The sequence below is a fragment of the Eleutherodactylus coqui genome, chromosome 1, assembly GCF_035609145.1.
Source record: "Eleutherodactylus coqui strain aEleCoq1 chromosome 1, aEleCoq1.hap1, whole genome shotgun sequence".
Taxonomy (NCBI): Eukaryota; Metazoa; Chordata; class Amphibia; order Anura; family Eleutherodactylidae; genus Eleutherodactylus; species Eleutherodactylus coqui.
Window position 1 is genome coordinate 156363753 of NC_089837.1, and position 27151 is coordinate 156390903.

Consider the following 27151-nt stretch of genomic DNA (forward strand, 5'->3'; position numbering starts at 1 on the left):
AAAGCTACTCTCTATGTATAATTACTATAATGTATTTTAGGTAGTTAGATAGTTCATATGATTGCTATATAAATAATTTATTCTTTTTTTAATTATGATAATAGGAATGATACAATTTTATGATAATTACTGGTAAAGCTAGAAGTAATTTTAATATATATATATATATATATATATATATATATACATATATCTGTTATTAATTTAATACTATATATGTGTATCATAGAAAACAATTGATATATGCAGAGTATAGATGAAATGATGAATGATTGCAAGATACTGCAATATAGTTTTATAAGTAGCGAGAGAGGCTGATATTAGAGGTGAAATAAATTTTAAGAAAAGGAATATAAGATAGAATAAGTGGTGGATATTATGCTAAACCATAAGTGTAAAGTGATATTATGCTAGTTATTAGTAGAACGTGAAAGAAGGAATAGACTAGAGCAATGCGGAAAGCCGGTCTTTTTATGAATAGGTACTATTTAGTACTAACGGGATACATCACAGGACCCTGAGAATGACGTGTGGGACACGTGACGATGACGTATTGGTATACGTGATCCCAAGATGGCCCTGACCAGCGGCGTCCGTGTGTTAATGTAAGTTTTGATATTTTGTATAAATGTATGTTTGTAAAACGGTTATGCTATGCCTGAAAAGGGCGATTTAGATCGCCGAAACGCGTTGTAATAGCTGAATATTAATAAAACGTAATTGTATTATACGGACCATTGTGTCCCTTTGACTTTCCCGGAGTCTACGAGCGCGGGGGCTTTTTTGGCTTTTTATAATTACAAATTCTATCAGTCTATTTTTACGACCTAAATGAAGTACAATATGTGGCGAAAAAACAATGTCAGAATCACTTGGATATGCAAAACCTTAACGGAGTTATTTTTTGTTAAAGTGACACACATGAGATATCCAAAATTTGGCTTGGTCATTAAGGAGCAAACAGGCTTGGTCACCAAGGGGATAATTTACTGTGGAAAACTGAACACTTGAAGAGAAGCTCTAGTACCCTGCTGTACCCCCTTTAGCTTGGATACAAGATGTGATACAGGTGGGCATGGAGGCTCTAGTACCTAGTTGTACTGCCTCTAGCCAGGATACAAGATGTGATATGTGGTGGGCATGGAGGCTCTAGTACCCTGTTGTACCACATCTAGACTGGATGCAAGATGTGATATGGGCGGGCTTGGAGGCTCTAGTACCCTGTTATACTGCATCTACAACTGGATGCAAGATGTGATACGGGTGGGCATGGAGGCTCTAGTACCCTGTTGTATCTCCTTTAGTTTCGATACAAGATGTGATATGGGTGGGCATGGAAGCTCTAGTACCCTGTTGTACCTCCTCTAGCTTGGATACAAGATGTGATATGGGTGGGCATGGAGGCTCTATTACCCTGTTGTACCTTCTCTAGCTTGGATACAAGATGTGATATAGGTGGGCATGGAAGCTCTTGTACTCTGTTGTACCACCACTAACTTGGATACAAGATGTGATACAGGTGGGCATGGAGGCTCTAGTACCCTATTGTACCACCTCTAGCTTGGATGAAAGGTGCAATATGGGGTGGGCATGGAGGCTCTAGTACCCTGTTGTACTTCCTCTAACTTGGATACAAGATGAGATACGGGTAGGCATTGTGGCATACAGGTTCCGTATAGTATCCTGTGTCATATCGGTAAACATTTGCTATAACTAAGCCTCTGGCTCATGCACACTGGTAAGCTGTTGAAATTGGCATCCCAGATAGTCCCATACATGTTCTATTGGTATTAAGCTTGGCAACTGGGCAAGCCATGGAAGTGTGGCAATGTTGTGGAGGCATTCCTGTGATACCTTTGCCATGAGAAGCAACACGTCACTGCAAGATGTTCTGAACAAATTACTGAGCTGTCATTGTCGCTTGCTCGACTACTAGAAGTGACCGACTGTCATATGCACTGCCCCTTGCCCCCCCCCCAGGCCATCACACCAGCAGTGGGAACCATGTGCTGCACCACAACAAAGGCAGGATTGAGGCACTCACCCTTAGGTCTCCAGACACGAGCATGGCCGCCATCGGTGCCCAAACTAAACCTGGATGAAAGACAACCTGATTCCAATCTGTAGCAGTCCAGTTTCATTGTTCATGACACCACTGCAAATGGAGGCAACAGTGGGTATGTGTCAAAGACAGTACACATAATGGGTGCCATTAGACCAAGTGTCCTTCAACCAAGCACCTCGAAATGGTTCTCACAAACACATGAGTGTAACGATGGTGCGACCTGTCTCTGGATGCCAGACAACAAAACAGTTGGAGAATAAAAAAAAAGGAAATATTATGCTACAACTGTCGAATGTATAAAAAAGATAAATCTTTATTGATTACCACAAAACATGAAAGCAATTAAAAGAGATAAAATGCCACAGAAAACCACAGCCAACAGAGTCCAACATGTGACCCAGACGAAGCATTGCTTTAGTGCTATTTCATATGCACTTGCATTTAATTTGTTATATGGTATATGGATAACATTATGTATTGTGATACCTTATGAGGTCTATTATATTTATTGGATTCTACTTGGGCTAGGGTCTTCTGTGGCACTTTATCTCTCTTAAATGCTTTAACATTCTGTAGTAATCAATAAAGATTTAATACATTTGGTGGTTGTAGCACATGTGGGAGAGTAGCTCGGTAGCGTGTGGGTTTCGCGATATTCAGAGGCGGGACACCAGCGGATGCTGTCCAAAGCAGGCGTGACCTGCGTATATTTTTTATAACAGCAACATAAAAGTCCAGCCTTAGCTTTAGGCAAACAAATAATAGTCCAAAATCCAGCTATCAGGCCGTCCCGGCCTGATCAGGTCGCACTTAGCAAGTGCAACGCTCAGCAGGGCTTCTATCTCCAGCCGGTCACACAAGCTGTCAGGGTCCAGCAGCCATCTTAGCTACCCTGTGTCCGTGCACCTGCTATTTATGTGCACCCTGGCTCAGGCTCAGCACCTGGGCTGATTGAGCTTGCCCACACCCTGGAGTGGAGGAGGTGGAATGGACGGCCCCACTACCAACCTGCCATCCATTCCAAAAAAAACAGGCCCAGATATTTTTAAAGAACAGATCTCCAGCAACTGCTTGCTGGAGACCACATTACACTCCTGGTTTCTTACGTCTCCGAGAGCGGGACGTGACCTTTCTCCAGTCCCCTTATGCATAGTACTGGAACCTAGGGGCGACGTAGCGACCGTCCACCACTACGCCCCTCAGTACCTCACACACAATATTTCCCTTTTTTTATTTTCTTCTGTTCCATGCTGCCAATATGTATTACAGAGCTTTTGCATGGATGGTTTTGTTCCTAATTATAGATGAGCGAGCCCCCAAATGCTCGAGTCCGCGTTATTCAAGTCAAGCTTTTCATAAAATTCGAGAGCTCTACTCGAGTAACGAACCCCATTGACTACAATGGGAGACTCGAGCATTTTTGTATGTGGGACGCCGGGTGCCGAGCTTTTTTTCTTTTTTCCTAGGGTCTCGGTCTCTCTCTCTCCCTCTCCCCTGCCTGCCAGACGAAAAATTTGCCAATGACGCGTGCTGCATCGCGGCGGGGAGGGGCCAAAACAGGCACGTCACAGCGGGAAGAAGCCAAAAACTGGGGCGGGGTTGAATACGGCTTGATGTTCGTTTGAGTAATGAACACCATCGAGTACGCTAATGCTCGAACGAGCATCAAGCTCGGCAGAGTATGTTCGCTCAACTCTATTCCTAATACCTTTTGTAGGTCTTATTTTATATAACAAAACCGTTAGAGCTGCTCATGGTTGTCGGAAGATCAGATGATCCTCTCTACTGGTGCTCAACTTGTTTGTGTGTGCCCTCACATATCCACTGGTCCCAGTCTGGTAACAGTCCGGTCAGATCGGCCCAGGTGGCGGGCAATTTGTCAATATGACCATCCAGCTTCTCAAATTCAAATAATGCGCCCCTCTCAAACTCTTTTAACTGGGCGAAATCTCTTGGATTGTTTTGTAGAGACATGTCTAGTGATCATCGAGCTCTACACACACGGAAAAAGAGGTCACTAAACACAAGTGCCCTCTGAGAGCCTTTTTATAGGCCAAAGGGGGAGATACTTTTAGGGCCTCAGGTGCCAAGACCACTCACCTGATCACACCGCAACTCTAACATTTGCATATCATCCTAAGATGTTACTGTGTGCTAAGTTTTGCTGCAAAATGACAACTTCTTCCAGGTGCTTGATTTTTTTGACAAAGAGTGTGCATAATATATATACGCATGCACACACCTGTAATGGCCCATACTATTAAATCAATAGTTTTTTTTTTCTCTGCCATAAAACAAGAAAATATATACAAACTAAAAGAATACTAGAAAAGCTACTTTTTGTTCATCTCACCTATAAAAAACAGGAAGAGAAAGTAATTAAAAGTCATATGTACCCCAAAATTGTACTTTTGAAAACTGAGTTTCTTAAAAAAAAAGATTCATACAGTTGTCTTTGTGGACAAATATAAATGAGTTATGGGTAGAGTTGAGCAAACGTACTCTGCCGAGCTTGATGCTCGTTCGAGTATTAGCGTACTCGATGGTGCTTGTTACTCGAACGAGCATCAAGCTGTCTTCGACCCCACCCCAGTTTTTGACTCCTCCCCGCTGTGACGTGCCTGTTTTGGCCCCACCCCGCCGCGACGCAGCACACGTCATTGGAAAATTTTTTGTCTGCCAGGCAGAGGGAGAGAGAGAGAGAGAACCGAACCTAGTAAAAAAAAAAAAAGCTCGGGACCCGGCGTCCCACATACAAAAATGCTCGAGTCTCCCATTGTAGTCAATGGGGTTCGTTATTCGAGTAGAGCTCTCGAATTTTACGAAAAGCTCGACTCGAATAACGCGAACCCGAACATTTGGGTGCTCGCTCATCTCTAGTTATGGGTTTTGGAATGCAATGACACACAGACACATCATTTTGTAGAAAAAGTATTTTTAATGTGTAAAAGTAGTAAAGCAAAGCAAAAAGTATATAAAATTTGGTATTGCCGTAATAAACGACCTGTAGATTTAAGCGATCATGTATTTATGCCCCACGACGATCTCTGAAAAATAAAACATAAAAACAATGATGACATTGCTAGATTTTTCCACCCCCCCCCCACCCAGAAAATCAATTTTAATTATTCAATACAGTATTTGTACTGTACCCCAAAATGGTTCCTATAAAAATTGCAACTCAGCCCCCCAAATTTATGGCTTTCTATAGACTTACTGAAAGCTTCCAAAAACCTATAACAAAGTTCAATCTCTTGCCAGTGCTCCACACTAGTCTTTGTTTTCAGGCACTGCAGCCATGACTTGCCCGACTTTCAACGTGACCCCGAGGCCTGCAATTGGCTACAACTTTCACATCAAAAGTCAGGCGCATCAACGCTACAGCTTGATCGGTGCTTCAATGATTAGGAGTCCACCCCCATTCCCCCAACCACATGCCATGGTATGGCTGCAGCCAGTGATGGGCTGCAGGGGTCATGTGGGTAATCAGGTGCATAATTGCCATAACTCCAAAATCAAAGATTGGGGGGGAGTAAGAGTGTCAGGAAATAGAATCCTGGGGATTAAGTAGTTGATTTTGGCGTCTTTTCTCATTTTATGGGGCTATTGAAAGCCATTTTTAATAGCTTAAATCAATTATGTCACTAATGGGTTACAATACACTTAAGACACCCGAGTTATGTGTCCACTATTGCTATCTACTTGAGGGCTCCTTCACATGGGTGCTCTGATTTTTGGACAGCCGCATCATGGCTGCAGTGCTCCCAAAAATCGCATGAACGAGAGGCAGCCGTGACCAAGTCCCAGGTACATCTCCCGTTTAAACGCCCGTTCAGATGGCCCAGGTATGGTGAATATACGCCGGAGCTCAGAATACCGTCAGGCGGGGAGAGAGAGTTTAGCTCTGCTAAACTCCCTACCATTCTCTGACACTTGCCGGTTGATGGCAATGGGAGGGGGGAATGGGGCGGGTGCTAGTGAGCTAATCTCCCGCCCGTCCTGACCCCTCCCTTTGCCAACAGCCAGCAAGGGGCGGAGAGGGGGGGGGGAGTATGGCAGACCCTCTGCTAAACTCCCTTTTCTGGCAGCTCTCATAAGCTCCCATTTTTGCGCGCCTATTCGTGCACGGAAAAAATGCTCGTCCGACCGAGGCCTTAGGTTGCATTTACATGCGCATGAAAATCACTTGTTCTTTCAATAGGAAAATTTTAAAAATCGTATTGCGCTCGCATGAAACTCGCATACATGCAAATATAATGTAAGTGCAATGCTATTTTTGATTTCCCCTTAGGAAATAATGAATGTGTTTCCTGCAGAATTGCAGAAAAATAAAACATGCTGCGATTTTTCTATTTAGCAGCACCGCAATGAGAGAAAAATCGCACTTGCATATAGTCCCATTGAAAAAAAATGGGGTCTATTTTCTTGCGCGTTTTGGGCATCTCACAATGCACAAAGCTTGCACGGAAAACTCCATCATGTAAATACACACTTGGGCTTCTTCACATGGGTGTGATTTTGTCCCGTTATGCAGCCGTGAAAATAACGGGACAAAACTATTGATTTCAATGGGTTTGTTTTCATTAGCGGTATTCTCGCCTGTTAATACTACGTGTGGGAAAGATAAAACAGGACCTATCTTCCCGCAGTTTTTTTCAAATTTGTGCTCCATGGCGTGGAGTTTGAATGGCCTGAGAAGAAAAAACCTTGTTCGTGTACAACTACACTCCTTAGCGGCAAGCATAATTGCACATACGACCGCGTGAAGAAGCCATTAGGGGGTTAACATATATTCCAAGGCTGTGTCTAGCTTAAAGCAAGGGTATTTGTCCATAATACATGCACAAAAATGCGCCCCTTAATAAACTTGTCTGAAAGTGGCCAAAATTCAAAATTGGCATTCATCATCCAACTACACCGACAAATAAGGGACTTTCTCCTGTTATAATCTTATTTAGACTATTACTACAGAAACCACTACTGTATAAAGTTTAGAGGGACACTGTCATCACCTTTGAATCCATAAACTACATTATGGGGCTCAATGGTGAGGAAATGGGGAGTCCGGGAAGCTGTACCTTATACTCACCAAGCACCCATTTCCAGCGTTGTGTCCCTGTGAAGTTGGCACATGCCAATATCTTAACTTTTTTTGCACATGTACCTCCCATAGAGAGGAATGGGGGATGCATGCGCAGAAGGAGTGAAGCTGCTGCCATTCTTTTTAGTTTAGATACTGTAGATATGTGGTGTTCTTTATACAGTTACTCCCCGACTTGCGAACAGGTTCCGTTCCGGGAGCCCGTTCGCAAGTCCGTTTTGTTCGCAAGTCGAACAAGTAGTAGTATGGAGCGGGATCGCGGGTGGATCCCGCTCCATACAACGTCGGGTGCCGGCTGTTCTTACAGCGGGCACCCGGCGGCAGCAGTTCCGACGAGCCGCGCCGCTTGTCGGAACTGTTAACACTTTAAATACCGCTCTGACAGCAGTATTTAGAGTGTTAACAGTTCCGCCGAGCGGCGCGGCTCGTCGGAACTGCTGCCGCCGGGTGCCCGCTGTAAGAACAGCCTGCACCCGACGTTCAGGGGGCCCGTACAGCATCCCACGATGAGATCGCGGGACGCTGTGCGGTTGCTAGGCAGCCGGGGACCTCCTGAAAGGCCCCAGGGCTGCCTATGCAGAGTGCCCATCATGCGCACGGCTTGCTAGGCGCTCTGCATAGACAGCCCTAGGGCCTTTCAGAAGGCCCCCGGCTGCCTAGCAACCGCGATGTGACCGGACAGGCTTCTATCAGGCTTGATAGAAGCCTGCCCGGTCCCTGCACAGCATGATGTAATGCCATAGCATTACATCATACTGTGCAGAACAGATTGTTCGCAACTAGCGAAATTCGTAACTCGAATGTTCGCAAGTCGGGGACTATCTGTAGTTTAGTTTTATAAGAAGGCCCAGTCATCACTACTTGTACCAGTGAGAAAACATTGTTTCTTACACAGCATTTGTGTCCATACTTTTATGTGATACATTCACATCACTATTCATCTATATCTTGAAATCAGTAGACAACATTAAAACTGGGTGTAAATGGAGATTTTATCAACACTTTCCAGATGTCCACTGAAAAGAACAAAGGATTCTGCTTAAAGTGATGTCATGTATGGAATTACACTCTTGTACCCACAGCATACATCTTTGCAGTCTCTGTCTGCGGCGGAGAATAAGCCTTGCTCCCAGAACTCCTTGCATGAAGATAGGTTTTTCTAGAAGAATATGGATGGTTCCTTGCATAACGTGCTTCTGGAATAAAGAAACATATGAATGAACTTTTACATCACCCTGGTTGATAACAACAGTTTTTTATTCCACTTATGTTTATGCTATTTGCATTTACTTTTCTCATACCAGCTCATGCCATGTGCACAGAGCCTATACAGCAGCACACATGATGACCCATAGTTACTTCATATGACACCATATGAATTTATAGGGGCGATTTAGTTTATTTTAGTGGGAGTGCAATGGGAATGTAGAAATATCTATGCAGTGAGCTCCCCCTAGTGGTGGCTGCAAGCAAATAGAATTTTATCTTGTAATTCTGCATACAAATTCAACCACTACGAGGAGTATTACACCTATTTTAAGTAAATAGAATGAGATTATACTGATATTTCTATGCCATAAACCACAATCATTAACCCCTGCTCTGTGAGGCAGCTCTCTTAACTAGAAGCAATACAACTATGGTGATATCTCCATAACATGGTATGCATCAACACATGCCACAATGTATTTTGTTATTGAATCTGTGATGGAAGAAGCTTTTATACAAGGCTGTACAAAATCAGATCCACATGGAGATACAGTATGGGTTCATGGACGTTTGTGGGCGTGGTATAACAGAGCCATATCGCATGTATGTTAATATTGTTGTAGGGTGCTTGGCTTTAGCTGTCAGACCCATAGACATTAAACCAGTGCTTCATTAAAACTCCTCCTGTGTGAGTCGGGATGGTGGTCTGGCGACTTGCCTTCTATTGGCTGTGGGGCTGTCAATGGTGGTGCCGCCGTGATCATACATTTATCACATATGATAAATGTGTCTTATGGTAAACCTTTTAATTATCCTAAGAAGTATAAAATAATGATATTAATGCAAGCTATACAGACAAATAATATAAATACATTAATTTGCATGTCCCTTCAATATCGGTAAAAACACAGAAAGTACTTTCATTCTTCATAACTTTCCTGAAGTGAATGTTGGCAAATAAGTGCCTAAATGTTGAAAATAAATTATTTTCTGAAGGCTGAAATTTGTGTGAATAATGCTTGGGTGCTGCTTATAATACAAGCTGTAGATCAACTTCACTGCACCATTTATCAAGTCAGCTGGCAGAACCAATAGTTAATAGTACAGGAGCTTCAATTTGCTGATCTAATCTAAAATTCCAGCATGAATTATATGTTATTATGTACAATGTGTTTGGGAGAGAAGTCCACAGGCGTTAAAGACAGGAATACAAAAACAACATTATTTAAATCAACAGTATTAGATGTCAGGAAGGTATTATCCTTTTTGGGGATTTTTCGGTTTAGGCCGCCAGCAGAAGGCCGGGTCGGATCCGGCTGCGAGAATTCCCGCAGCGGGACCCAAACCAAGCGCCTGCAGAGAGCAGTGCGGGACCCAACCCGAGCGCCTGCAGAGAGCAGCGCGGAACTCACCCGCTCCCGCAGCTCCGGCTCTTTCATGTGCCAGCTGCCGGGCAGCCGGCGCATGCGCAGACCGCAGCCGGGGAGTGATGTTTCTGTGCGGAGCTCACAGAGCCCCGCACAGAAATAGACCATGCCACGGTTTGCTTTCTGCGCGTGATTTCGCGCAGGCAAACCGCGGCCGTCTGCATAGGATTGCATATTGTAATGCAATCCTATGCAGGCGTGTACGGGCGGAAATTCGGCTGCGGGATTACCTGTAGGGGGTCTTAGACAACCACATTCTAAGTCGGAGGCAAGCAGATCATCCGGAGAGGTTGGGTCACTGTAAGGCTGGGTTCACATGGGGCAGAATTGCCGTGGAATTTCCATGCAGAAAGTCCACACGGTAACTTCGCCCGCAGCTCCTAATCCCTGGATTAGCCAGCAAAGTGGACAAGGTTTTGCAAAAATCTTGTCCCCACGCTGCAGCCAATCCCTTGTGGCCAAGCTGCATGAAAACTGACATGCGGTGCGGAATTCAATTCCGTAGCATGTCAATTCTTTTCTCGTTTACGCAGCAGCAAAATGCCAACGGCAAAACCGCTCCAATACCCACAGCTGAAGGGTGCGGGTTTTGAAGCTGCGCTTTTCCCCGGAAATCTCGCGGTTTTTCGAGATTAGGCTGGACCCACGTTACCAGACGTACTTATATTATCTGGCTGGACAGTTAAGATACATTAATTCATGAATAATGAATGAGGAGCTTTCTAATGCTGAGCATCATTTATTGAGTATTCTAAATGTGGGGCCTGTCTTAGAGAAACCCTATACACCCCTAAGGCTACTGTTGCCCCTACACAAACTTGCCAGACAGGTCTGGTAACAATCTAAGACACAGGCACAGTTCAAATAGTTTATAGCTAGAACTTTGCTTTGGGACAACCCTTCAGTATATTAGCTTTTAAACTGGGATCACTAAGTACATAGTTCACAACATTTACATGATTCAGGTACTATAAAAATGTTTTCAGTAATTCAGCAACCCTATGACATTCCTCAGACCGCCTTTTATAAATTCCTGCAAATTCCTTGGCAAGTTAGTATGGATCAGCTAATCTACTCATCTCTTCATATTTCCTGATAGGTATTTTAAAAATTCCAGATCCTAGAGGATCTCAATATTGTACACCCATCTCGCAAACACTTGTATGACAATAGCACCCTTGGGGTTTATTGATAAATTTTGACATATCTCCCCTAACCTTACTGGAGATGATATTGAGGAGGCCATGGAATCACATCTATGTGTTTCTCCTGCTGCTAATAATAAAATGGTCCAACTGTATGTCTTCCATCAACATTATCTCACCCCAACTCGACTCTTTCGAATGGGTTGGTTGTTACATGCAAGGTGCCATCAGTGCTATGAACAAAGGGCAGACTTTATGCATCTAATATGGTTTTGGCCTGGGGTGGCAGCTTTTTTGGAAAGGGTGTTGGAAGTGCTCTCGGAGGTGCTGGGCATGCCGATACCAGGCACTCCTGGTGTATGCCCTTTGGGCATCTTTGGTGTTGAAATCTAGACACACCAGCAAAAAATCTTTGAAAGGAGCACTCTTTTTCTGGCTTGCAAGGTGATAGTCCTCAAATGGATGACACCCAGAACATTTTGTGTTACTCAAAACATGGTCAACACTACTATAATGTATGAAAAGTTTGCATACAGAAACTGGCCTGCACATTTTTGGTAAGGTGTGGGGGGCTTGGTCTGATTCTTACTTGACATTGCTATCTCCAAGTGGGATCTCTGTTATCTGTTTCTTGAATGGTTGAGGGTGGAAGTTGACATTTGTTTTACTGCCTGACAAATTACTCATATGTATTGGCCTGTGGGACTCAATTTATATGTTCTGAAATAGTACCGTTGTATTTTGACTTTTGTACAATTCTGCCCCTGTTAATTTCATAATGTTTTGACAAATATTTTAATAAACCAAGTTAAAAAAAATGGGAATACATATCAGACCAAGGGAAAAGGGAAACATTTACAAAGGACATTTTTAAGAATCTGTTTCTTCATGCCTGCAATCATAGTTTTTCTCATTTTTGTTATTGCATGGTACCCATTAAACAGGCTGCCTAATGGTGGCTTTACACACCATGTTTTATATGCACAACACCAGAACAGTTGTGCGGCAAATCCGCCTGTGGCTCCTAATCCCAGGATTAGCCAGCCATATGGACGAGATTTTGCAAAAATCTCGTCCACACGGGGTGGCCAATCTGTCACGGCAAAGCTGGGCGGAATCGGCAATGCAGCGCGAAATTGACAGCCGCAGCATGTCAATTCTTTTTTTTTCTTCTGTTGCAGTCTCACTTTCTTTCCATGGGTAGAGAAAGCCGAAATGCGCGGGTTTGGAAGCTACGGCTTTCCCGTGGAAATCTTGCGGCTTTTCGATGCGGCCCAGCCACGAGATTTCTGCAGGATATCTGTCCAGTGGAACCCAGCCTAAGTTCTTTATATTTCCTATATCTTTTGAATCCACTTCCAGCTTTAGTTCAAAAACTGCATGAAAAAGTGCCACAAAAACTGCAGCTTTTTCTACAAAAGTGCTGAGTGTGTGAAACCACTCTTGACATTTTAAACATTTTGCTTTTCTAGCCAGTGTATCTCCATTCTCTGAACAACTCTTGCTCCTGCGTGGAATCATAGGAGCGACAGTTGGTGGGATAGCAGTCAATAGAGATGAGCGAACGTGTTCTTCCGAGCTTGATATTCGTGCGAATATTAGGGTGTTCGGGATGTTCGTTATTCGTAACGAACACCATGCGGTGTTCTGGTTATTTTCACTTCCTTCCCTGAGACGTTAGCGCGCTTTTCTGGCCAATTGAAAGACAGGGAAGGCATTACAACTTCCCCCTGTGACGTTCAAGCCCTATACCACCCCCCTGCTGTGAGTGGCTGGGAAGATCAGGTGTCACCCGAACATAAAAGTCGGCCCCTCCCGCGGTTCGCCTCAGATGCGGTGTGAGTTAGATGAGGGACAGTGCTGTTTGTACCGAAGCTGCTGTAGGGAAAGAATTGGTAGTTAGTGTAGGCTTCAAGACCCCCCAAAGGTCCTTATTAGGGCCACTGATAGCTGTGTGTTGGCTGCTGTTAGCAGTGGCAAATTTTTTTTTCTCAAAATCGCCTCTGCAGACCGTTGCACCTGGCATTAGGGACAGAAGTGCTGCATAGGCAGGGAGAGTGTTAGGAGTGAGTGTAGCCTTCAAGAACCTCAACGGGCCTTTCTAGGGCCATATTTATCCGTGTGCAGTACTGTCCAGGCTGCTGTTAGCTGTGCTGCATTTTTTTTTGCTTCTCAAAATCGCCTCTGCAGACCATTGCACCCTCCATTGATACTGCAGGGAAAGAATTGTATAGGCAGGGCGACAACACAGTTGTTATTCATTGAATAAACGCAGTGCTGCCTTTTGGTGCCAAAAAACTGAAAACAAATCTATTTGTCCAGCCTCTGTCCGTCCTAAGGGCGGTGGAGACGTGTGAGCTGCGTGAACAACATTGCTAAATCAGACGCACCCAGCTACGCTTTACTGCTGGCTTCGCCATTTGCTTTCCTTAATTGGGAAAAAAATACCTGCTCTCCAAGAGTTATAATAACTCTGCTACCCTCACGTTCTGTGACACATAAGCAGGGACACAGCACAGTTATTAAACTTCTCATGTTCATTGAATATACGCAGTGCTGCCTTTTGGTGGAAAAAAACTGAAAACAAATCTATTTGTCCAGCCTCTGTCCGTCCTAAGGGCGGTGGAGACGTGTGAGCTGCGTGAACAACATTGCTAAATCAGACGCACCCAGCTACGCTTTACTGCTGGCTTCGCCATTTGCTTTCCTTAATTGGGAAAAAAAATACCTGCTCTCCAAGAGTTATAATAACTCTGCTACCCTCACGTTCTGTGACACATAAGCAGGGACACAGCACAGTTATTAAACTTCTCATGTTCATTGAATATACGCAGTGCTGCCTTTTGGTGCCAAAAAACTGAAAACAAATCTATTTGTCCAGCCTCTGTCCGTCCTAAGGGCGGTGGAGACGTGTGAGCTGCGTGAACAACATTGCTAAATCAGACGCACCCAGCTACGCTTTACTGCTGGCTTCGCCATTTGCTTTCCTTAATTGGGAAAAAAATACCTGCTCTCCAAGAGTTATAATAACTCTGCTACCCTCACGTTCTGTGACACATTAGCAGGGACACAGCACAGTTATTAAACTTAGATAATTCATTCACTAGAGGCAGTGGGGCCTTTCGTTTTCCAAAAAGGGCAAAAATTATATTTGGCCTGCAGTCTTGCGCCAATTTATTTCCTGCCTGTGAAATCAAATCACTGGTAATACAGCATGCTGAGGGGTAGGGGTAGGCCTAGAGGACGTGGACGCGGCCGAGGACGCGGAGGGCCAAGTCAGGGTGTGGGCACAGCCCGAGCTCCTGATCCTGGTGTGTCGCAGCCGACTGCTGCGCGATTAGGAGAGAGGCACGTTTCTGGCGTCCCCACATTCATCGCCCAATTAATGGGTCCACGCGGGAGACGGTTATTAGAAAATGAGCAGTGTGAGCAGGTCCTGTCCTGGATGGCAGAAAGTGCTTCGAGCAACCTATCGTCTACCCGCAGTTCTGCGCCGTCCACTGCTGCCAATCCGAATCCTCTGTCTGCTGCTCCTCCTTCCTCCCAGCCTCCTCACTCCACTACAATAACACCTGCTCAGGAGCGGGAACACTCCCAGGAACTGTTCTCGGGCCCCTGCTTAGATTGGGCAGCAGCGGTTCCTCTCCCACCAGAGGAGTTTATCGTCACTGATGCCCAACCATTCGAAAGTTCCCGGGGTCCGGGGGAAGAGGCTGGGGACTTCCGCCAACTGTCTCAACAACTTTCTGTGGGTGAGGAGGACGATGACGATCAGACACAGTTGTCTTGCAGTGAGGTAGTAGTAAGGGCAGTAAGTCTGAGGGAGCAGCGCACAGAGGATTCGGAGGAAGAGCAGCAGGACGATGAGGTGACTGACCCCACCTGGTGTGCAACGCTTACTCAGGAGGACAGGTCTTCAGAGGGGGAGTCAAGGGCATCAGCAGGGCAGGTTGCAAGAGGCAGTGCGGTGGCCAGGGGTAGAGGCAGGGCCAGACCGAATAATCCACCAAGTGTTTCCCAAAGCGCCCCCTCGCGCCATGCCACCCTGCAGAGGCCGAGGTGCTCTAAGGTCTGGCAGTTTTTCACAGAGACGCCTGACGACCGACGAACAGTGGTGTGCAACCTTTGTCGCGCAAAGCTCAGCCGGGGAGCCAACACCAACAGCCTCACCACCACCACCATGCGCAGACATATGATGGCCAAGCACCCCGCAAGGTGGGACGAAGGCCGTTCAGCGCCTCCGGTTTGCACCCCTGCCTCTCCCCCTGTGCCCCAACCTGCCACTGAGATGCAACCCCCCTCTCAGGACACAGGCACTACCGTCTCCTGGCCTGCACCCACACCCTCACCTCCGCTGTCCTCGGCCCCATCCAGCAGTGTAGTTCAGCGCACCGTCCAGCCGTCGCTTGCGCAACTGTTGGAGCGCAAGCGCAAGTACGCCGCCACGCACCCGCACGCTCAAACGTTAACCGTCCGCATAGCAAAATTCATCAGCCTTGAGATGCTGCCGTATAGGGTTGTGGAAACTGAGTCCTTCAAAAGTATCATGGAGGCGGCGGCCCCGCGCTACTCAGTTCCCAGTCGCCACTACTTTTCCCGATGTGCCGTCCCAGCCCTGCACGACCACGTCTCCCGCAACATTGTGCGCGCCCTCACCAACGCGGTTACTGCCACGGTCCACTTAACTACGGACACGTGGACAAGCACAGGCGGGCAGGGCCACTACATCTCCCTGACGGCACATTGGGTGAATTTAGTGGAGGCTGGGACAGAGTCAGAGCCTGGGACCGCTCACGTCCTACCCACCCCCAGAATTGCGGGCCCCAGCTCGGTGCTGGTATCTGCGGAGGTGTATGCTTCCTCCACTAAAGCACCCTCCTCCTCCTCCTCCTCCTCTGTCTCGCAATCAAGATGTGTTAGCAGCAGCATGTCGCCAGCAGTCGGTGTCGCGCGGTGTGGCAGCACAGCGGTGGGCAAGCGTCAGCAGGCCGTGCTGAAACTACTCAGCTTAGGCGATAAGAGGCACACGGCCCACGAACTGCTGCAGGGTCTGACACAGCAGACCGACCGCTGGCTTGCGCCGCTGAGCCTCCAACCGGGCATGGTCGTGTGTGACAACGGCCGTAACCTGGTGGCGGCTCTGCAGCTCGGCAGCCTCACGCACGTGCCATGCCTGGCCCACGTCTTTAATTTGGTGGTTCAGCGCTTTCTGAAAAGCTACCCACGCTTGTCAGACCTGCTCGTAAAGGCGCGCCGTCTCTGCGCACATTTCCGCAAGTCCCACACGGACGCTGCCACCCTGCGCACCCTGCAACATCACTTTAAGCTGCCAGTGCACCGACTGCTGTGCGACGTGCCCACACGGTGGAACTCTACGCTCCACATGTTGGCCAGGCTCTATGAACAACGTAGAGCTATAGTCGAATACCAAATCCAACATGGGCGGCGCAGTGGGAGTCAGCCTCCTCAATTCCTTTCAGAAGAGTGGGCCTGGTTGGCAGACATCTGCCATGTCCTTGGTAATTTTGAGGAGTCTACCCAGGTGGTGAGCGGCGATGCTACAATCATTAGCGTCACCATTCCTCTGCTATGCATCTTGAGAAATTCCCTGCAAACCATAAAGGCAGCTGCTTTGCGCTCGGAAACGGGGGCGGGGGAAGACAGTATGCCGCTGGATAGTCAGGGCACCCTCCTGTCTATTTCTCAGCGCGTACAGGAGGAGGAGGAGGAGCATGAGGAGGATGAGGAGGAGGGGGAAGAGACAGCTTGGCCCGCTGCTGACGGTACACCGGCTGATTGCCTGTCATCCTTTCAGCGTGTATGGCCTGAGGAGGAGGAGGAGGAGGAGGAGGAGGAGGATCCTGATAGTGATCTTCCTAGTGAAGACAGCCATGTGTTGCGTACAGGTACCCTGGCACACATGGCTGACTTCATGTTAGGATGCCTTTCTCGTGACCCTCGCGTTGCACGCATTCTGGCCACGACGGATTACTGGGTGTACACACTGCTCGATCCACGGTATAAGGAGAACCTGCCCACTCTGATTCCCGAAGAGGAAAGGGGTTCGAGAGTGTTGCTATACCACAGGACCCTTGCGGACAAGCTGATGGTAAAATTCCCAGCCGACAGCGCTAGTGGCAGAAGGCGCAGTACCGAGGGCAAGGTAGCAGGGGATGTGCGTAGATCGAGCAGCATGTACATCCCAGGCAGTGCAACAGTCTTTAAGGGCCTGGCCAGCTTTATGGCTCCCCACCAAGACTGTGTCACCGCTCCCCAGTCACGGCTGAGTCGGCGGGAGCACTGTAAAAGGATGGTGAGGGAGTACGTAGCGGATTGCACGACCATCCTTGGTGACGCCTCTGCCCCCTACAACTACTGGGTGTCGAAGCTGGCCATGTGGCCTGAACTAGCGCTGTATGCCCTGGAGGTGCTTGCTTGTCCTGCGGCTAGCGTCTTGTCGGAGAGGGTGTTTAGTGCGGCTGGGGGAATCATCACAGATAAGCGTAGCCGCTTGTCAACCGACAGTGCCGACAGGCTTACACTCATCAAGATGAACAAAGGCTGGATTTCGCCAGACTTCTGTTCTCCACCAGCGGACAGCAGCGATACGTAAGCAATACGTAGGCTGCACCCGCGGATGGAAGCTACGTTCTCTCTCACCATCCAAAACGGGGACATTTCTGCTTCATCAATCTGTGTCTAATATTCCTCCTCCTCCTCCTCCTGCTCCTCCTCCTGAAACCTCACGTAATCACGCTGAACGGGCAATTTTTCTTAGGGCCACAAGGCTCACTCAAATAATTTTTCAGAACAATTTTTATAAGTTTCAATGCGCTTAAAAGCATTGGAACTTTAACTTGAACCAATTTTTCGTTACACTGGGCTGCCTCCAGGCCTAGTTACCACTTAAGCCACATTAACCAAAGCGATTAATGGGTTTCACCTGCCCTCTTGGCTGGCCATGGCCAATTTTTGGGATGTACATTAGTACTGTTGATACAGCAATTTTTGTGGGCCCTCGCCTACAGTGTAATCAAATTAATTTTTAGCCCACCTGCATTACAGCTGACGTTACCTCAGCTGTGTTGGGCAATGCAATGGGATATTTTTATGTACCGCCGGTGGGTTCCAGGGAGCCACCCATGCTGTAGGTGCACACTGAGTTTTTAATACATCTGTACACTTCTAAAGAACCCGTCTGACTGGGCCATGCAGTGTGGGCCGAAGCCCACCTGTATTACGCACGACATTACTACCTCAGCTGTGTTGGGCAATGCAATGGGATATTTCTATGTACCGCCGGTGGCTTCCTGGCACCCACCCAGGCAGTGGGTCCACAGGGAGTTTAACCTACATGTGTCCACTTGTAAAGAACCCCAGTCAGACTGGGGCATGCAGTGTGGGCCGAAGCCCACCTGCATTAAGCACGACATTACTACCTCAGCTGTGTTGGGCAATGCAATGGGATATTTTTATGTACCGCCGGTGGGTTCCAGGGAGCCACCCATGCTGTAGGTGCACACTGAGTTTTTAATACATCTGTACACTTCTAAAGAACCCGTCTGACTGGGCCATGCAGTGTGGGCCGAAGCCCACCTGTATTACGCACGACATTACTACCTCAGCTGTGTTGGGCAATGCAATGGGATATTTCTATGTACCGCCGGTGGCTTCCTGGCACCCACCCAGGCAGTGGGTCCACAGGGAGTTTAACCTACATGTGTCCACTTGTAAAGAACCCCAGTCAGACTGGGGTATGCAGTGTGGGCCGAAGCCCACCTGCATTAACCCTTTCCAGTCCACTGTGTGACCTGTGAAGACATTAGGGTTTAAGGCTGTACAGCTCCGTTGTTGGTAGACGTCCGTCGGGGTTCTCTTACTGTATATTGCCAGCCTCTCTGCTGTCGGAGCCTATCCTACGTGTCAGCTCATGCAGTACTGGCTTTAGCCAGCATATAGCGCCGTTGTATAACGGCAGAAAAAGAGTAAGCCCCCTAGGAAAACCATATACAAATTGGATTGGAAAGGGTTAAGCACAACATTACTACCTCAGCTGTGTTGGGCAATGCAATGGGATATTTCTATGTACCGCCGGTGGCTTCCTGGCACCCACCCATGCTGTAGGTGCACACGGAGTTTTTACTACATCTGTACACTTATAAAGAACCCCAGTCAGACTGGGGCATGCAGTGTGGGCCGAAGCCCACCTGCATTAAGCACGACATTACTACCTCAGCTGTGTTGGGCAATGCAATGGGATATTTCTGTGTACCGCCGGTGGGTTCCAGGGAGCCACCCATGCTGTGGGTCGACAGGGACTTCACAATAGGGAGTTGTACCTGCCTGTGTCTATGAATTAAAAAGCCCGGTCTGACCGGGGCATGCAGACACCTTGACAGAATGAATAGTGTGTGGCACATAGGTTCCCCATTGCTATGCCCACGTGTGCAGCTCCTGATGGCGGTGGCACAGGATTCTATTTCTCATTGCTTCTGTACAGCATTGTGGGCTATCGCTCCGCCACTTTTAAAGAGGGTCGCTGCCTAGCCGTGCCAACCTCTGCAGTGTGTGCCTGCGGTCCCTCGTCATGGCAGACGCAATTCTAAATAGACATGAGCGTGGTGTGGCATGAGGGCAGCTGAAGGCTGCCCAGGGACACTTTGGTGTGCGCTGTGGGGGGGGAGGGGGGGCGGTTGGGCAGCATGTAACCCAGGAGAAGTGGCAGTGGAGTGTCATCCAGGCAGTGATTGTGCTTTGTTGTAGCTAGTGTGGTGCTTAGCAAAGGTATGCCATGCTAATGAGGGCTTTTCAGAAGTAAAAGTTGTTGGGAGGGGGGGGGGGCCCACTCTTGCCGGTATTGTGGCTTAATAGTGGGACCTGTGAACTTGAGATGCAGCCCAACATGTAGCCCCTCGCCTGCCCTATCCGTTGCTGTGTCGTTCCCATCACTTTGTTGAATTGCCCAGATTTTCACACATGAAAACCTTAGCGAGCATCGGCGAAATACAAAAATGCTCTGGTCGCCCATTGACTTCAATGGGGTTCGTTGTTCGAAACGAACCCTCGAGCATCGCGGGAAGTTCGTTCCGAATAACGAACACCCGAACATTTTGGTGTTCGCTCATCTCTAGCAGTCAAGTGCTTGTATGCCCGACAGTCATCCCGTGTAAAGGGACCTTTATGTTTTATGTTGTCAAGTGGGAGGAATCTAAACTGAGCCATAGTGTCATGGAGAGGCTACGTATAGTAGTCCAATTTTCCTGTGACTACTTCAGTAGAGTAACAGTGGTCATTCAGACCAGAGAAATACTTGCTTGCTAGTCAACATGAACTAAATCATCAACAAAAACAGATGACTAGGCAGGAGCAAGCTGTGTAGGGTGCTGCTCAGCTTTTCTCTGCTGAGTGCAGGCAACTTCTTGTGGCCATTGGCTTCCTCTGGAGGGGACATTTGGGGCACTATTACAATTAAGAGGGCAATTAAATTTGGAGGACACTATTACTATTAAACGGATGCTAAGAGGCATTATAAATACTGTTAAGTGACTACCTGGTGCACTACTACTATCAAGGGGATACTTAGTGTCATTATAAATAATAGTAAGGGGCAACTTGTGTGCACTATTATCCTTAAAGGTGCAATATAAATACTGTTCAAGGAGTTTTTAATAGGCAAAAGGTTAATGGAAAAAGCCATGACCAAAAGATGTTTGTGTTGCAAATATTATAGAGACAAGTCCTGGCTGGAAGAAATCTTTATGGTGGTGTGGGCCAGATGGGTAAATTTGTATGGCCATTAGTAGGTGGGCTTAGTTTGGCTTTGTGCAGCAATCCACACCATGAGTTTTCCCCTTTAGGATGGGCCTCTACTCATGGGCCAGTGTTGTGGGCTACAATTAGCTAGTCATCCCCTGAATATATGCAACACTAATTATACATATGTAATTACTATGCAGCAGTTTATTTTAATGCGTGTAAAATGTCTTTACCTTTAGAAAAGTAATGACAAGAAATGAGTAGAGCGCCACACAAAAAGCATCCCAAGGATCCAACCATTCCAAGCCAGCAGGACCAGCCAAACTTATACTGGATTCCCAAAAAAATATTGTTTATAATCAAACTTGAACGTTCCACATAAACATCAATGGCATACCACACCGAACCAATGATCCCGGGAACACCTGGAGGAATATGAGAGCCAGAGATAAGATGAGAAGATATGTAGTACTGAACATTTCAATCAGCAGTGCAAGAAAACCATAAGCATTTCCACTATACAAACCACAAGACGCAGCTTAATCTGCTGTCATCGGATTCCAATGCAAGACCTGTAGGTCTACCGGCGTATTTTGATATAGAACTGCTGTCAGAAATAAGCCATTTTAAAATCTGCATCAAAATTTGCACAGAGCTATGCAGATTTTGGGTGGAATTTTCCATGTCTTATATTGTGGAAATATTCTGCTTGTGTGCAAGCAGCTTTAGGAAGCTAAACAAGAAGGCACACAATTGGGGGGGAGATAAGAAACAACGTCAGAAAGTATTATTTTATTGAATGAGTAGTAGATGTTTGGAACAAACTTCTACTTAATGTGATTGGAAAATCAGCAATACTGAATATAAGCAGCATGACATTAGTATATATAGCGTGTTTCCCTGAAAATAAGACCCTGTTGTATATTGATTTTTGAGCACCAGCCAATTGCAGGCTGCTCTCGCTGAGTGAATGACAGGCGAGAGCTGCCTGTGATTGGCTGAGTGCCTCAGCCAATCAGAAGCAGCTCTTTCAGCAGGTGGGGATTTTAATTCCCCGCCTGCTCAAAGAACTGCATTGCAGAGCCGGGGACAGTGCAGAGGATGCGGCTGAGCCCCAGCAGCTGAAGAAAGGTGAGTATGTGTTTTTTTTAATTTTTTTACACTAGTTTGCCTTGTTTTTTAGGGAGGGGCTTATATTTAAAGCCCTTCCCTAAAAAACAATTACGGGGTGCCAACAGCTGTCATCTGTGACAGCTGTGGTAGGGAATTCTTTATTCCCCACAGGGATGAAGAATTCTTTTGCCGCATCTGTCACATCTGTGACAGGTGCAGCAGGGAATTCTTTATTCCCCGTGGGGAAGAAGAAAACATCTGCTGAATGTATATATATATATATGTATATATATATATATATATATATATATATATATTCTTCAATAAACACTGCATCTAGCTCCTGCTCACTGTCTGTACTCAGACCAACGACAGAGGAAGAAGTCTCAAAATTGCTCTTCTCTGCTCGCCCCGCCACCTGCGCCAGTGACCCTTTTCCCTCACACCTCCTCAGATCCCTCTCCCCAGTGGTCATCTCCCATCTCACCATTATATTCAACCTCTCTCTGACCTCTGGCATCTTTCCCTCTTTCAAACATGCCATCATATCTCCACTGCTAAAGAAGCCGACTCTTGGCACGACTGATGTTGCCAACTACCGACCCATCTCAAACCTCCCTTTCATCTCCAAACTACTAAAACGGCGGGTTTACTCCCGACTTGTAAGCTATCTATCAGAGAACTCTCTCCTCGACCCCCTACAGTCTGGCTCCTGACCCCAACACTCAACAGAAACTGCCCTTACAAGGGTATCAAATGACCTACTGACAGCCAAATCGAGGGGCGATTACTCCCTACTGATCCTCCTCAACCTCTCCGCAGCATTTGACACTGTCGACCACAAACTCCTCCTCAGTATGCTTCGCTCCATCGGCCTAAAGGACACTGCTCTCTCCTGGTTCTCCTCATACCTATCTGACCGCTCTTTCAGCATCTCCTTTGCTGGCTCTACCTCTCCTTCTCTTCCCCTTGCTGTTGGGGTCCCCCAAGGCTCGGTCCTCGGCCCCCTCCTTTTCTCTATCTACACAGCCCCTGTTGGAAAAACCATTAGGAGTTTTGGCCTCCAATACCACCTCTATGCTGATGACACCCAGCTATACAACTTTTGCCGTGACATCTCTGCACCTTTCCTCCAAAACATCAGCAACTGTCTGTCCGCTGTCTCTAACACTATGTCCTCTCTCTACCTAAAACTAAACCTCTCTAAAACTGACCTGCTGGTATTTCCACCCTCCACTAACCGACCTCATCCTGACATCTCCATCTCAGTGTGTGGCGCCACCATAACTCCCAGACAGCATGCCCGCTGCCTTGGTGTCATATTCGACTCCGATCTCTCATGTACCCCCTACATCCAATCTCTCGCCCGAACATGTCAGCTGCACCTCAAGAACATCGCAAGAATCCGCTCTTTTCTCACCATAGATACGCTGAAAACGCTTATTGTTGCCCTCATCCACTCATGGCTCGATTATTGCAACTCGTTGCTGATCGGCCTCCCCTGCACCAGACTCTACCCTCTGCAATCCATCCTGAATGTGGCAGCCAGGCTCATATTCCTGTCCAGCCGCTACTCAGATGCCTCTGCCCTGTGCGGGTCACTGCACTGACTGCCCGTTAAATACAGAATTCAATTTAAACTTACTACCTTCATCCACAAAGCTCTCCACAGCGCAGCGCCCCCCTATATTGCCTCCCTCATCTCAATCCATCACCCAGCCCAGGCTCTCCGCTCAGCTAACGAAACTAGACTACGCACCCCTCTAATTTGAACTTCTCACTCCCGCCTCCAAGACTTCTCCAGAGCAGCACCAGCCCTCTGGAACACATTACCAAAGGATATCAGAGCAATTCAGGGCTCAAAAAACTTCAGGCGTGCTCTAAAAATGCACCTCTTCAGGGAGGCATACCTCATTCCCTAGACAAACCCCTCTGTACTCCGCCTGATAACATGCTCTCTGTCCTAGTGACTGCAATCCCTGCTAGCCATCATAAACCGCTCCTGCAGTCATACTGATCCTGCAGTCACATGGCTAAATGCCCGACCATTGTCTGTATATAGCATCCCTCACTCTCCACCTCGCCATACTGTGCACATCTCCAGCCATTTTACCTTCTGTATCACCCCATTACTTGTAGTATGTAAGCTTGTTTGGAGCAGGACCCTCACCCCCATTGTTTCCATCAACTGATTACTATGTAACCGTGGTTCTGTATTTTTTGTACTTTTGTCTTTCTGTATTCCCCCTGTCTATATAAGTGCTGCGGAATATGCTCGCGCTATACAAATAAAGATTATTTTATATATATGTATATATATATATATATATATATATATATATATATATATATATATATATATAGTTGTTCTTCAGGGAAGAGCTTATATTTAAAGCTCTTCCCTGAAAAAAACAAGGGATGACAGACGACCATTGGCTTCAACGGAGCCGCCAGCACCTATATGTACGCACCTATGTATGCACAAACACGCTCGTGTGAAGCCACCCTTAGGCTGGATTTACATGTGCATCTGCGTTTTTACGTTCGGCCAAAGATAAGTCTTGCCCTATCTTTGACTGAGATATGCTGGAGGCTCCCATAGACTCCATTGGGAGCTGAAAAAAGGGAGGGGGAGGGAGTTTCCTGGCATTCAACACTGAGAAAAGAAGACAGCTGGCTCTATTTAAGCATTAGCAGTCATTCTTAGGATTTCTGTTTCCACGATGCAGCATAATTTTTTGCTGATGCACTACAAATACATGGCTTAATTTTGGGACTTGGTCGCGGCTATTCTTCATTCACGTGACATTTCAGTGCATACGGCCGAATGTAAAAACGCATACAGTCATGTGAAAGAGGCCTAAATCAGAATTATGACAGTCAGATGAAGACTTCTCCCACACTCTGTTAACACGTCTTTGCACTACTAGCTCTCAGAGAGAAATACTCTGCAGCCACATACAGTACATGCATTTGCCACACTAATGATATGATTTTTATCAGCATGCTCTAATTATCTCAGCATTACCTCCAATCATGAGGGTAATTCCAGCCACATAACAGATTTTTAATTTGATGTGTGATTCATCTGTAAGGAATTTGACACAGTCGAGTCCTAGGAGAAGGAAAATGAAGCCAAACCCTGCCAGAATATCTGCTGTTATCATAAGACCACGTGTTGCGACTAATTTCACTGGAAGACACAGAAAAATAAAATATAAAGTTCACATGAAATTCTATGGTATAATTAGTCACTTTCCTGTTATGGTACAAATAATAAGATTACACAATTTAATAAATAGTTAAATGTCACTATGATTATTGGTCTTTAAAAAAAAGTGCAACTGTTGCAATCTGCTTCCCTGATGCATTGCACTTTAGAAAATTACAGTAAATTTGGAGTGTACTCACAGAAGGATGCTTAGAGAAATAGGCTGGATCGGGGCCAGGGGTGCTGGATGCAACAAAGGAAGGGATAATAGTTTATAGTGCGTAGTTTGGGAGATTCAATACCTTTGTGGAAGTATAGAAGGGGTTCCAAGGCTAACATAAAGCTTTTATGACAGCATTGGAAATGGTAGTAAAAGAAAAGAAGGTCAAGGGATCAGCGAATGAAACACTCAGACACTTTATTTGAAAGAAAAGACAAGATTTTAGTTGAAAAATATCAAGTTGTTTATTTTCGTGTAAATGGCTGATAAACAAGTTATCACATATTGTAAAGTGAGAGCTAAAGTTTTACAAATATAGGTACAAGCAACTTCCAGTAACTGACCAAGCCTAGGAAACCTATATCTTTGCTTGTTGCATTAACCCTTTGCAATCCAATTTTGTATTCAGGGTTTCCTAGGGGGTTTTCTCTTTCTGCCATTATATAATAGTGCCATCTGCTGGCTAGACCCACTAATGTGGTATCGGACATGCTGGAGAGACCCCCGACAATAGAGTAGCCAGTAATCTACAGTAAGAATACCCTGCCGGATGCCTTCCGACATCGGAGCTATACAGCCTTCAATCAGAATGTCTTTAGACGTCAGACAGTGGATTGGAAAGGGTTAAAAAAATGGGAAAACAAAAAAGATGGCATCGCTAGATTAATTGAGTTGATGTCCTAAGTGTTGTATACCACCAAGAATATTAATTTATTTGACACACCTCAGCTGATAATTATTAACCCACTAAAGATGAAGATTACCTATTATATATTTATTAACCAAATAGACCACCATACACACATCTGAGCCACCAGTCACTGATCATAGACCTATTGTTTTGCCAAGAAAGTTTAGCACTTAAATGTAAAGACTTTAGAGTCAGAATCAGATTATAGACCGTTTACACTGAACAACGATCCCTCATTTGGTGACTGATCATATAATTTATGCACACCAAAACAAAACCAAAGTTTATCTTGAGGCCCCCCAAGTTCTCTTAACTCCTTAACGCAGAGGCGTAACTTAAAGCTCCTGGGCCCCAATGCAAAACCTATAACAGGGCCCTCAACTATAATGCTTTATTCATAGTACTGGGCTCCCGATATGGAGAAGAAAGGCCTTATGGGCCCCCTAAGGCTCCTGGGTCCGGGTGCATCCTCTGCATCCCCCACTTTTAATCTTATCTCAGAGCTTATTAATGGGCAGAAAATCATAAACATTTCCTGACGGAGGAGTAAACTTTATACTCTACAATGCATCTGGACTATTATATCATTACTACCTTTGTTACAAAGCTCTCAGTCATTGTGAAGACATACACACTTCATATACACCAAGAGAGATCTAAAGCACAAATTGCAATACTGACAGATTTGTCAAGCACTACCATGCTGAGACAACCAGCGCTGCCACAGCACATGTGCTGGTACTTTTTACCTGAGTTTTTTTTTAATAGTGGACACATAAACAGAGGTTTTTGAGTTTGTAGGGTCTTCTGTGGGTCTTGACTGTGACGTTTGGGTTCTTACTCATCTCTTTCAGGATTTCCTATTGTGCTCTTAGGCCTTATTCACACAAGCACTTTCCCGCAGCTATTAGCCATGAGAAAATGTCGCCAGAAAATAGTGACCATGTAAAGCATTTGATTCCAATACATGGGAGATTTTTAGCCCGAGAAAATACTGAGACTGAAAATCACCAAATCACTGTTGATTTTCTGTGATTTTTCCTCACAGCGTCAAAGATCGGTCATCATGACCTATCTTTTGATGAAAATCACAGGGAGCTCCCATAAATTCCTATGGGAGCTGAAAAAAAAAGGGAGGAAGTTTACCTGCTCCAGAACTCACCAAAGAAGACAGCTGGCTTTATTTAGCTATTTAAGCTAAGTAGAGCCATTC

At 46.1% G+C, this 27151-nt stretch overlaps 1 protein-coding gene across 1 annotated transcript in view; it reads right to left on the reverse strand.

Annotated features, from left to right (window-relative positions):
* Positions 1–8228: 8228 nt before the first annotated feature.
* Positions 8229–27151, reverse strand: part of CLDN16 (claudin 16) — a 39969-nt gene continuing 21046 nt past the window's right edge. The window contains exons 3-5 of the mRNA XM_066590150.1: positions 24845–25009; positions 20937–21128; positions 8229–8362 (exon numbers count right to left, since the gene is read on the reverse strand). Coding sequence (XP_066446247.1) covers positions 8229–8362; positions 20937–21128; positions 24845–25009 — 491 coding nt within the window. The remainder of the gene's footprint in view (positions 8363–20936; positions 21129–24844; positions 25010–27151) is intronic.